Source organism: Misgurnus anguillicaudatus, chromosome 12, assembly GCF_027580225.2.
Source record: "Misgurnus anguillicaudatus chromosome 12, ASM2758022v2, whole genome shotgun sequence".
Taxonomy (NCBI): domain Eukaryota; kingdom Metazoa; phylum Chordata; class Actinopteri; order Cypriniformes; family Cobitidae; genus Misgurnus; species Misgurnus anguillicaudatus.
The window spans coordinates 37429385-37442890 of record NC_073348.2 but is presented as its reverse complement, the minus strand read 5'-3'; the positions used below and the strand labels follow the sequence as shown (position 1 = coordinate 37442890).

At 35.5% G+C, this 13506-nt stretch overlaps 1 protein-coding gene across 5 annotated transcripts in view; it reads left to right on the top strand.

Moving 5' to 3' along the window:
- The window catches only part of mef2ca (myocyte enhancer factor 2ca), a 49829-nt gene that overhangs the window by 18036 nt on the left and 18287 nt on the right, over nucleotides 1-13506 (top strand). For all 5 annotated transcript variants that reach the window (XM_073874526.1, XM_073874529.1, XM_073874525.1 and 2 more), the window contains exon 3: nucleotides 3484-3687. In XM_073874526.1, coding sequence (XP_073730627.1) covers nucleotides 3484-3687 — 204 coding nt within the window. The remainder of the gene's footprint in view (nucleotides 1-3483; nucleotides 3688-13506) is intronic.

The window sequence follows — 13506 nt, the reverse complement described above, 5'->3', positions numbered from 1 at the left end:
TGCGAACAATGCCTCAGTGTTTAAGTGGACAACAGCTCAGGGTTTAGGATAAATGGCCGCCTGTCATCTACAACCCCCCCTCCACCTGTCTCCATCCCCCTGCAATGACCAGCGTAGGGCCGGAAGCCAAAGCAAAGCCATTGTGGAATGGAAACCATTGGACCCTTCCTGTTATGACAGGAAATGCAGTCAAATGTGTTTCCTGACCCCGGTGCGGTGGCACCATTAGTCCGACCCCCCACCCTTTCCCGTAGTGTGACGCTTCTTACGCGTTCTGTTTGTTAGACGTCTTATCCTAACTTAAGTCTTAAGTCGGCACAAGAAGCTTGCAGCTAAACCAAAAACGTGTAAGGTAATTTAAGGATGAGGACGGTGTGATATGCGGCGCTGAACGCATGCAGTGTGCGAAAGGTTTCTCCATGCGTGTGTGTTCCAGCGAGCATGTGTAAGACATCTGTCGTTCCCTGTGCGTGTGTGCGTGTGTGCGTGTGTGTAATCTAAATCATGTGGAGATGAGAGCGTCAGCGTGCAAAGAGCTCGAAGTGAGAAGATCTTCCTGCTGGAGTTTGTTTGTGATGAAGCACATCACGCACAGAGAAACACAAAAACCTGCACATGGATTGTGTGTCGCCTTGACGCGTATACAAAAACTCACAAATTATGTTTTTATGTGTTACTGGTAAATGATAAGGATGAGATGGGGAACTAAATGTCTTCCCAGTTGTGTCTTAGGAGAAAAGATTTTAAATGTGTCTCCTCTGAAGATCCAGAATAGATCAGATTTTGCGAGTCTTTAGTCATTGTAGTCTAAATATATATATATATATATATATATATATATATATATATATATATATATATATATATATATATATATATATATATATATATATATATATATATATATATATATATATACAGTTAGTGACATGTATATAAATGTGTCAGGGTTCTCATTTGTGTTATCTCAATTGTCACATTCCTCGCAATTTTTTTATAAGAAACATGAGATGCACTGAATGTTTGGCAACCGAAACTATTTGGCGAAAATAGCAAAAATTCGCTGTTCGGCCAAAAAGATAAATTTTGCTGAACAATGCAGCAAACATGTCGGCATTGTGGAAGCATTTTTAAGTGTCCAAAAAATAGGCATTTTTGCTTATTTCGAACGAATAGTTTTGTTTGACGAATAATTGGTGCATCCCTAGAAACATCCAAAACCAAGTTGATGCTTTACACTGCAAAAAAATGATTTTCAAGAAAAAAAATCGTAGTATTTTTGTCTTGTTTTCAGTAAAAATATCAAAAAATTCTTAAATTAAGATGCTTTTTCTTGACGAGCAAAACGACCCAAAAAAATTTAAGTGATTTTGTGGATAAAACAAGCAAAAAAATCTGCCAATAGGGTAAGCAAATTTTTCATGATTTTTTCTTGAATTTAGTGTTTAAGAAAAAAAAATTGTTTACCCCATTGGTGGATTTTTTTGCTTGTTTTATGCACAAAATCACTTAAATTTGACATTTTTGGTCTGAAAACTAGACTTATTTTCTTGGGTCATTTAGCTCATCAAGAAAAGCATCTTAATTTAAGAATTTTTAGATATTTTTACTGAAAACAAGACAAAAATACTAAGATTTTTTTATTGAAAATCATTTTTTGCAGTGTAGTGAGTCTCCTAATCGACTCTTTGAAAGACTTTATTTGTTTCTTTTTTTATTCTTTCTCTGGATTTTTAGAAATAAACGCTTGAGAAAAAGTTAAATGAGGCTTAACTGTGAATATCTAATTAAGAGCAACCTCTAAAAATTCTTGACTTAAAGGAAAACACCACCATTTTTCAATATTTTACTGTGTTCTTACCTCAACTTAGATGAATTAATACATACCTATCTTTTTTTCAATGCGTGCACTTAATCTTTGTACAGCGCGTTGTGAATGTGTTAGCATTTAGCCTAGCCCCATTCATTCCTTAGGATCCAAACGTGGCGATTTTTTTAAGCTGATAAAAATGAGAACTTTATTGTAAGGCGGAAGAGCACTTAGTTTGCCGCACTTCGACCTCGGGCGCAAACTTCTTTCTCGCTCAAACTTCTGTCAATATTACACCGACTAAGGTCGAAGTGCTGCAAACTAAGTGCTCTTCTGCCATACAATATAGGCTACTTCTCATTTTTATCTGCTTAAAAATCGGCACGTTTTATTTTGTGCCACCATACTTACTCGTGTAACTACTCATGTAACTTTAAATATAGAAAACATGGAAGTGTTTGGTGGCTTCTAAATTCATCCCTGTTTGGATCCTAGGGGATGGATGGGGCTGGGCTGGATGCTGACACATTCACGACGCGCTGTACAACGATTAAAGCACGCATTGAAAAAAAGATAGGTATGTATTTTTTCGTCTTAGTTGAGGTAAGAACATAGTAAAATATTGAAAATGGTGGTGTTTTCCTTTAATACATTTCAATGTTAGAATTTAATAATCCAAAGTTAGATTTTTCAGGCAGGTGTCCATGAGAGTTTTTATGAAGCCCATATGGCCGTTCCTCTCTCAATTTCATTTCATCACATCACAGATGGAGAGTTTGTTCAACGATGGTTTAAATGGTGTCTTTGGGAAATTATCCTTTTTAAATGGGACGTGCCGGCGTGCCCAGGTGACGCTTGGGTCATCGTTAGCCAAAGCCATCCTGTCAATTTGCGATGCGTGCTGGGCAGAATTTCACCTTGAACTCCCCAGTCTAAATTTAGCATGGCATGCAAAGTCCTGATAGTCTCTAACCAGACGACCATGTCAAAGTATTTGGATTGGACATACACTGTAGCGATAATGACGTGAACAAAGTATCATTTTGGTGGGGTGATTTACTCAAGAAAAACACATTTTAAATGAATTTGGCATACAAGAGAATCATGGGATGCATATTCAGTATTATATATAGAAGTTGTGAGTCGCATAAAGGAAGCAAAAGCACCATAAAAGTGTTGTAAAATAATTTAATTGTTATTTTAAAGGGGATATATCATAAAAATCTGACTTTATCCAGTTTTAAGTGCTATAATTGGGTCCACACTGCTTCAATCAAAGTTTTGGTAAAGCATCCTCTGCAAGCTTGTGAAAAAAATAGGTCATTGAAATTTGGCTCCCCTTGTGATGTCAGAAGGGGATAATACCGCCTCTTAATCTGCACTATCCAACCAAGACACTGCCATTTAGTGCAGAGATCAGCTCATTTGCATTTTAAAGGACACACCCCAAAACTGCACATTTTTACTCACACCTACAATTTTAACATGTTATAATAAATTATCTAGATGGTGTTTTGAGCTAAAACTTCACATCTGGGGACACCAAAGATTTAACATCTTAAAAAAGTCTTGTGAAATGTCCCCTTTAATGTTACATGTTGTCTGTGTCATTGAATAACAAGTAACCCATCAACCTATCCTAAAGTAACCCCTGCTCGTGCTTTATTCCCCAGGTTACGTTTACAAAGCGGAAGTTTGGATTAATGAAGAAGGCCTATGAGCTGAGCGTACTGTGTGACTGTGAGATCGCCCTCATCATTTTCAACAGCACTAATAAACTCTTCCAGTACGCCAGCACCGACATGGACAAAGTTCTGCTCAAATACACCGAGTACAACGAGCCTCACGAGAGTCGGACTAACTCTGACATTGTGGAGGTGAGTTTCCCTTCGCCGAAACACTAAGAGTCCGAGTCCAAGATGGGCTCATCCGCTAATAAACGACACCAGCTAGCATCGTAGGACAGATTTCTATAAATTCATGCCAGAACGTGATCAAGTGATCGACCGATGTGGGTTTTTAATGGCCGATACCGATGCTGTTATGGAGAAGGCTATGAGGCCGGCACAAAGCAAATGTAATTATAGTAAATTGATACTAAATAAAAAAAGTTATGCATAATATTTATAAATATACCTTTAAAGGAATACTCCACTTTCATTAAAAATCCTGATAATTTATTCACCTCCATGTTATCCAAGATGTTGATGTCTTTCTTTGGTCAGTCGAGAAGAAATTAAGTTTGTTGAGGAAAATATTCCAGGATGTTTCTCCATATAGTGGACTTTAGTAGACCTCAACAGTTTACAGTTGCAATGCAGCTTCAAAGGCTCTAAATGATCTCAAGCGAGGAATATGGGTCTTATCTAGCGAAACAATTGTCATTTTCGCCAAAAAAGTACTTTTAAACCACATCTTTTCATCTTGCACTAGCTGTGTGATGCTGGAATGATTTCCTCAAAAAAAATTATTTATTCGGGATTTTTTTATGAAAGTGGAGTATTCCTTTAAGCACTTTAAAATATTTACAAGCCGATATATTTACGAATCGAACACCACACTTTACTTTGCTGGACATGTGAATAATGATTGTTCATTTTTCTGTCTGTCAGGCTTTGGCTTTACATTTTCATTACTAACAACAAATTTAAGTAACACATTGCAAAAAATTACTTTCTTACTTAGTATTTTATGTCTTGTTTTCAATAAAAATGTCTAAATATCCTCAAATTAAGATGTATTTTCTTGATAAGCAAAATGACCTAGGAAAATAAGGGATAATCAAAAAAAAAAGGGCCAATGGGGTAAGCAAAAAATACACTGCAAAAAATGATTTTCAAGAAAAAAATTCTTAGTAATTTTGTCTTGTTTTCAGTAAAATATCTAAAAATTCTTAAATTAAGATGCTGTTTCTTGATGAGCAAAACGACCCAAGAAAATAAGGGGTAATCAAAAAAAGGGCCAATGGGATAAGCAAAAAAAATCTTAAAACATTTTTCTTAAACACTACATTCAAGGAAAATTCAAGAAAAATTTGCTTACCCCATTGGCAGATTTTTTTGCTTGTTTTATGTACAAAATCACATACATTTGATATTTTTGGTCTAAAAACTAGACTTATTTTCTTGGGTCGTTTTGCTCATCAAGAAAAAGACTCTTAATTTAAGAATTTTTAGATATTTGTACTGAAAACAAGACAAAAATACTACGAAGTAAATTAGTGCTTAAAACAAGCAAAAAATCTGCCAATGGAATAAGAAAAGTTTTCTTGAAATAAGTTTACTTTTTTCATAAACACCTAATTCAAGAATTTTTTTCTTATTCGATTGGCATATTTTTTTGCTTGTTTTTACACTCTAAAAACTAGACTTATTTTCTTAGGATATTTCGCTTATCAAGAAAATACATCTTAATTTAAGAATTTTTAGATATTTGTACTAAAAACAAGACAAAAATACTAAGTAAGACAGTCTTTTTTTGCAGTGCAGAAAGATTTATCGGTCGATGCCGATAATAAAAACACCGGCCACTGCAATTGAACAATTTATCATTAAATATATGAAGAGTTTGGTTCCAAAACGCAATAAATCCATTTTGACAAATTTCGGTAAAAACGTGTTTTCTATACCAAGAAAGTGACTAGATGAAAACCACAATTTTCTGTTACAAACTTTCACATAGCATATTTAGGTTATAAAAACATAAAAAATTCAAATTTATTTAGTTGACTAGTGGTATAAAATGATTAAAAAATAAAAATAAAACTCAAGAACACTGTCATTGCTGCGGTTATACTTGACGTCGTCTCTTTACATTTTTCACAGCGATGAGCTGTAAAATGTTTTGGTCCTGCTCGATTTTTGTTGACTTTGAGTAAAATAATGTAAAGTTTTCATAAGATCCTCTGGGGTCAATGTTATAGCATGAGAAGCTTGATGCTGTCGGGAGAACAAGCACCCGAGTGCCTCTCGCGGAAATTTTTAACTGTTAGATGTTGATGGCTTACGTTTCTTCCCCGTCACAGAAAACCATCACAGGTTTATCAATGCACTTAAAGTATAATTTTGTTTTGTTTGTTGATCACGAAGTACAAAGTAGATGAGGAAAACTAGGACTCCATTGTTTGTTTACATTGCGTGACTGGTGGGCTGTAATTTCAGGAATGGATTTATTGCGTTCTGTAAAAAAGGAGGAGTGGCGTTTATCGCATTTTGGGAAAAAAGGGAGAAAAGATGACAGAATAACGCGGCGGATATTGGATTTTGCGTAAAATTAAGAATTTACTTTTAACTACTGACCTGATATAATACTGATTTTGGCAGTAACTCATTTTTTTCAAAAATGGCGTTTATCGCGTTTTGGAACCAAACTCTTCATAAATAATGGGAGATCAGTATAGTGTGACCAGTTTTTCGCATTAATATGCAAGTTGCAAGATTTGATAGCTGGTTTTGTCTTGTTTGGTGGTGATTTGAACAGACGTTTGGCATGTGGTGTATTGATCAATAAGAACAGCTGAAGCTCAGACTAAAGACACGGATGAAGACTGTATTCCATCAGAAACGTGTTACGCAACAGGTTTAAGATTAAAGGTGTCAGCTGGTCTCTTCAGAGCTTTAAGATGGTGCTTGCTCATCGCTGCCACCTTTTGCGACACGTGAGCTTTGGAAACGGTCACGGGGCAAACGTCAGGTAAAGGTTTCATCTTACGCTGATCCGAGACCGGCTTGGTCAGCCAAAAGAGCAGAAAGCAACTGGGAAGCCGCTCCCAGAGCAGCGAGGAAAACTCAAACCCTTGTAAACCACCTGTCAGGCCTGACTTTGGGAAACAACAGGCTCTCACAGGGAAGGGAGGACTTGAAGGTTTCCCACCCCACATGCATGAAGGGCCATGGCGCTCCCAATGGGAGCAGTGGGAAAAATATTTCCCTGGAAAAGTCCCGCGTCTTGGAAAAACACAGGGAGATGCCGATTGACTTGTGCCACACAAACAAACTTTCTCCGGTTGCTGCTTAAGAAAAAATGGAGACAAACAAGCTGGAAAGAGAAGAAATAACCATATAGATAAAGAGGAGTGCTGAAAGATTTCTTTCTCTTTGTGCATTCAAGCACGAGCCGTTACTTTGCATTGTTTAGTTGCATGTGACATCACACAGCAGACCGATTGCAATGTTGACAAGTGTGACCCAGAGGTCAGATTTAGCTGGGATTTTGTTGTTTTTTTATGAAGCTGATCTGTTTGGAGGGGAACGGCATGGCTCGCCTCATGAGCTGAGAAACAAGGCAAATCTCACGGACTCCCTGCCAAGTCAGCAAGGATCTCTTATAATCCCATTACCTCGATTAGTGTAATCTGAAAATGCCCCTTATAATCCTTAAACCGAAAGCGTGCACTATAACCCCCACAACGCAAACTTCCTCGACCCCACACCTTTTGATTTCCGGCTGAGACGTTGGCACGAGGAAGGAAACGTGAATAATTTCCAAAGTTAATGATAGTTAATGGGGTAAGCAGCACTTGGTGCGTATGGTGGTTGACCTCTTGTCTTTCATCGTTGCTTGAAGGCATTGGAGGTGACTGACAACCCCCATCAGATTTCACCCACGTAAACCGCAGAGAACAGATGATTCCAGCATTCGGCACTTTGATATTTTTCCAAATCTAATGAAGAAAACACCACCATCCTACATTGCAACTGGCTGTATTTCAAGGCACGATTGCCTGAAAGATTTTTGTACTCTTCCACTTTAGATAATTTGTCTTCGTGTAGTCGCACGTCAACACATTCTTAGTGCGATGTTTTTCCCAGTTTTTGGTGTAAATGGGTTTGCCATAAAGCAGTTTATTGCTTATTTATGCTGCATATGTTTTGGATGGAGGTATTGGTCAATGACAGGACTCTCAATCGTCTGATGGGGCTGAACCATGATGACGATTGACAGATTAAAACCATGAATTCATGTTAACCCCTCACACTGCATGCACAACAACATGATGTATATACACAATACATTGCAAAAAATGATTTTCTTACTTAGTATTTTTGTCTTGTTTTCAGTAAAAAATATCTAAAAATTATTAAATAAAGATGCTTTTTCTTGATGAGCAAAAACAACCCAATAAAATAAGTCTTGTTTTTATTCCAAAAATATCAAATTTAAGTGATTTTGTGCATAAAACAAGCAAAAAATCTGCAAATGGGGTAAGCAAAAAAATCTTAAATTTTTCTTAAACACTAAATTCAAGAAAAATTCAAGAAAAATTTGCTTACCCCATTGGCAGATTATTTTTTTTTTTGCTTGTTTTATGCACAAAATTACTTAAATGTGATATTGTTTGTCTAAAAACAAGACTTATTTTATTGGGTTGTTTTTGCTCATCAAGAAAATGCATCTTTATTTAAGAATTTTTAGATATTTTTTACTGAAAACAAGACAAAAATACTAAGAAATGTTTTCTTGAAAATCTTTTTTTTTTGCAGTGCATTGGCAGATTTTTTTTTGCTTGTTTAAAACAAAAATTGTATGTTTTTTGTGTAAAAACTAGACTTAATTTCTTAGGTCGTTTTGCTCATCAACAAAATACATATTGATTTAAGAATTTTTAGATAATTGTCCTAAAAACAAGACAAAAATACTAGGTAAAAAGTCTTTTTTTTGCAATGTACCGTTTAAAGGTTTAAGGTTACACTCCTTCATTTTAACAATAATTGCGAACTCATCAAAACTAAATAATAACACAAATGTAACTATAGGAATTATGTGACTAAAAGCATCCAATTTAAATCAAAACTTTTATTTTTTAATATCCTAAGTGTCGTCACCCATTGCCCAGAAAATTTGCTAAATCAATCATGGCATCAAACAGTTTCTTAAGGTGTCACCCTGAGATGCATTTTAAGTTTTTAAACTGTTATGGGTTCATATTGGCTGCGTTATTCAGTCCATTTCATCCAAAAAAATGTTTTAAAAACTAATTTTAAAGAAATGTATATGCTGTTGTTTCACAGTTATATTTTTGTCTACAAAAGCAAACATTGAAACACGCACCTTCAGATTAAAAGATTTTTAAGAAATTGAGAAACACAGTTTTGCCAGGTAGTACCGTATTTTCCGGATAAGTCACACTTTTATCATAGTTTGGCTGGTCCTGCGACTTCTAGTCAGGCGCGACTTTTAAGTCAGTATGAATTCATTTTGACATATATGAACAAAGAGATATCATTACCGTCTACAGCCGCAAAAGTCCGCTATATGCTGCTCCTGTATTTATGTAATTTAATGGATTCAGTGATGCGGAATGACGGGTCTCTATGCTATGGTTTACCGTTTAAATAACTGATAATATTACTTTAACGTACAGACATCTATTCAGCCTGCTGTTCTGTCTGCTATTGTTTAGTTGAATAACTCGCCTTTTCAGATTAAATGTCTGTTCTTCGGCTTGGATTTTGTGAAAATAATTTTTGAAATAAACGCGACGTATAGTCAACTGCGACTTATATATGTTATTTTGTCTTAAAGACGCATTTTTGAATGATGCGGCTTATACTCCGGTGCGGCTTAGAATACGGTATTTGTACTGTGTAAAAAGTGAAAGTTGGATTTAACACCTAAAAAAATTACCCAACTTAAATTTTCTCACTTTAAGTGAAGTGTTACCAGTTGAAGTAGTTTTTCCACCTTAAATTTTTCACTTAAAGTTCACAAAATTCACTGTAAAAAAATAAAAAGTTGTTGTTTTTGGGTTAATTCAACTTAAAAATATTAGTTGAGACATTTTTTTGTATTATTTAACTAATATTTTTAAGTTGAATTAACTCAAAATTTTAAGGCAGTCAGGCCTTAACTTTTTTTTTAATTAAGCGTTAACAATTAGATTAGATCCAGTTTTCATATATATACACTGCAAAAAATTATTTTCAAGAAAAAAGTTTTTTAGTATTTTTGTTATGTTTTCAGTAAAAATATCTAAAAAAAATTCTTAAATTAACATGCTTTTTCTTGATGAGCAAAATGACCCAAGAAAATAAGTCTAGTTTTTAGACCAAAAATATCAAATTTAAGTGATGATGTGCAAGTAAAAAAAATCTGCCAATGGGGTAAGCAAATTTTTATGAATTTTTCTTCAAGTTAGTGTTTAAAAAAATTTTCAAGATTTTTTTGCTTACCCCATTGGCAGATTTTTTAGCAGATTTTATATATGCTTAAATATATATAACTGTATCATTTTTTTGTTTTTATTATGGGAGAAAAAGAGAGAGCTGGAAGTAATATGAGACATTAAAACAGTGATACAGTTTAGCTGTCATTACAAAAAAACATCGGTCCATTTAGAATCAAAGATAAAAACTTAAATGTAAAATCGTATGCGATTTCGATTGTGTAAGAGTGATGTGAAAATAAACCGCGAAACATTACATTTACACGCGATTCATCTCAACAGGAATTTCTCCCGATAGAGAAGTCTTTGTTTTGCATTCGTTCGCCCTCCTCCTTCACGAAAAAGAGGGGTTAACGTGAGTTTACAGCTTCACTTGGTAACAGCGTGCTGTATTTTGTGCTCTTGGCCTAAGATTTGTGGTTATTTATAAGATTTTCACATTCTTTACCTCGCTGCCCCTTTTCCGTTCTCTGTCCCGGCCAGAGAGCAGCTGAGGTTCTCAGAGCTCTTTAAATAAGGAGCAGACGCCCAACTTGTGTGCCAGACCCCCTCCCTATCCCAAGCTTTGCCATTTTATGTGCTCCCTCCCCGTTAAATGCCTGAAAACCGGTAGTTTTCTAAAAATAGTAAGCAGCACGTCTAAAAATAGCACCGGTCTGCCAGCCGTGCCAAAGAAAATGGAGAAGAATAGGCGTGGAGTAGTGAAGAGAGAGAGAGAGAGGACGCCCGCGCTTGTTTTCTCCCTCTGAGTAAAAGTGCGACTGATGGAGAGCCCCGGGCGACCACAAACAGCTGCGTACTTCACTTAAAACCTAAATCAAACTTGTTCGGGTGGCGTTTTTACACTTTTAAGAGAGGAAATAAAGAGTTACCCGACTTTTAGTCACACGCACTTCCCCGAGCGTTTCTGTCGGCTCATATCTGCCATCTGTTCAGCTATGTAAACTCGAAAAGAAGGTGTGAAATTCGAGCGTGCGCTGACCTCAGCCCACGTTAAGGGTCATTGTTCTGACGCGTTCATGCTTTAAGTTTCAAACGCTCAGTATTTATCGCCCTGTTTTCTTTATCCTCGATTGAACGACATCACAGGGTTGTTTTACATTCCAGGATTAATCTGAACCTTGTTGCGTGAGTCAGGTTTTCCGAGACCCAACACTGAACCAGAAGCGAATATATAAATATATATGGTGCTTATTGTTAGCAAGTTTCTTTTCAGTTATGATGTCTTTGATAAAAAGCTTAGAAGACAAAAACCATTCATTGGCAGCGATGGAGGAAGAAAACGGCTTTATATGATACTTCACTTGGGTCTGGTAGTTGTGAACGATTGGGGTCCACAAGAGCCCATTATTAGGTACAGTGAAGGGCTTTGTGATCAGAAAATAATTTTACATGAATACTCGTACTGTCTGTCCTCTATACTGTGGAGATGCTCCAGTGGAAAACCAAATTTTCTGATCACATGAATGTGATAATATGAGGGTATTTACAACGAAAGGCCCCGGAGGGAATTCATTCAAATTTGTAATGTGGGTCAGTAGTGCTGCAGTGGTACAATAAATGTCTATGGACAGTCGCTGGTTGCTTTTTCACACTTTATTCATAGATTTTAGTCATGCTTTTGGGCTTGTTATTATTTGGCCACGACAACACCAAATGGATTTACGTAAAAAGAGACGAGAGACAATCCAAATGCGTACTTGCGTTAATGATTTGCACTTAGAAACAATAATATGTTTATGAAAAAGCAAAATGACCTACGAAAATAAGTCTATACACTGCAAAAAATTATTTTCAAGAAAAAAAATTCTTAGTATTTTTGTCTTGTTTTCTGTAAAAATATCTACAAATTCTTAAATTAAGATGCTTTTTCTTGATGAGCAAAACGACCCAAGAAAATAAGTCTAGTTTTTAGACCAAAAATATCAAATTTAAGTGATTTTTGCATAAAACAAGCAAAAATAATAATAATTCTGCCAATGGGGTAAGCAATGGGGGAATTTTTCTTGAATTTAGTGTTTAAGAAAAATTTTCAAGATGTTTTGCTTACCCCATTGGCAGATTTTTTTGCTTGTTTTATGCACACAATCCCGTAATTTTTTTTATTTTTGGTCTAAAATCTAGACTTATTTTCTTGGGTCGTTTTGCTCATCAAGAAAAAGCATCTTAATTTAAGAATTTTTAGATATTTTTTACTGAAAACAAGACAAAAATACCCAAAATTTTTTTGTTAAAAATGATTTTTTGCAGTGTAGTTTTTAGACAAAAAATATAAACTAAGTAAATTAATGCTTAAAACGAGAAAAAAAATCCGCCAACGGAACAAGAAAAATCTTCCCGAAATAAGTTTACTTTTTTCATAAACACTTTTCACAATTCAAGAATTTTTTTCTAATTCATATTGTTTTAAGCACTAATTTACTTGTTTTCCTAGGTCATTTTGCTCATCAAGAAAATACGTCTTAATTTAAGAATTTTTACATATTTTTACTAAAAACAAGACAAAAATACTAAGTAAGAAAGTAATTTTTACAGCGCAAAAGGTCATGGGGTCGAACCCACACTGTAAAAATTTGCAGCATTTTTATCAAACCAACACATATTTTTATGTTACTTTGGGTTAAAAGAAAGAAGTGAAACAATTTCAACTTAAATTTATAAGTTATGTCAACTTTTTTAAGCTAAAACTTAAAATAGTAGGTTGAAATTACACTTCCAATAAAATTTTCTGAAAGATGGTTTTGGTCCTTTAAGTTAGTTGTTAACACACTGTTATATGTTCATTTTTGTGAAAGTTTTATTTGTAGCTATGGGGCGTGTCGTTATGATTGACAATTGTGATTGACAGCTCCTCTGAGCCGACTCTCTGAGCTTTGAGGGAAGATTGAAGATATAACTAACAATTCATTTTTGATTTCTTTGTTATTTCACACCGACAAAATGATTTGTATTTAACTTATTTTAGTTTTAGCAAGCCAGTCAAATGAGATGTTCAAGGGGCGTGGTTGAATTGAGCGCACATTTGGGTGAAAGTTTGATACCACGACTCCGCTTTCGGGCTCCACGGACGATTCCTTCTGTGCATGCCCTGGCTCCAAACTGACGTTTTTGCGTAACATGTCAAGTTTGTCAACGCCCATCGCCGGACATTTTACGCTCCGTTCATAACAATGAAAGGAAGCGGCGTCACATCTTTTTTTTACAATCTATGCCCTGGACCACAAAACCATAAGTCACACGGGTATATTTGTAAGCAATAAGGTACGAGAGGCGTCGTGCCTAACAACGCCCTTCAGCCGTTACTTATTCACGATACAACACTTGCCTCAAGTACCTTATTGCTTTAGTGCAACTTTCATGAAGTTAAATCAATAAAAAGCATTCCTTCCGCTAGAAAAATTGAGCAAAAATGTGTTTCAATGTTTAATATGCATGAAAGCTCACATAAAAACAACAAATCGATACGTGTGGTTGCTAAGGGCTTGTTGACCCTCCATTAAAAATCTATGTATGATATAACTGTCCATGTCCA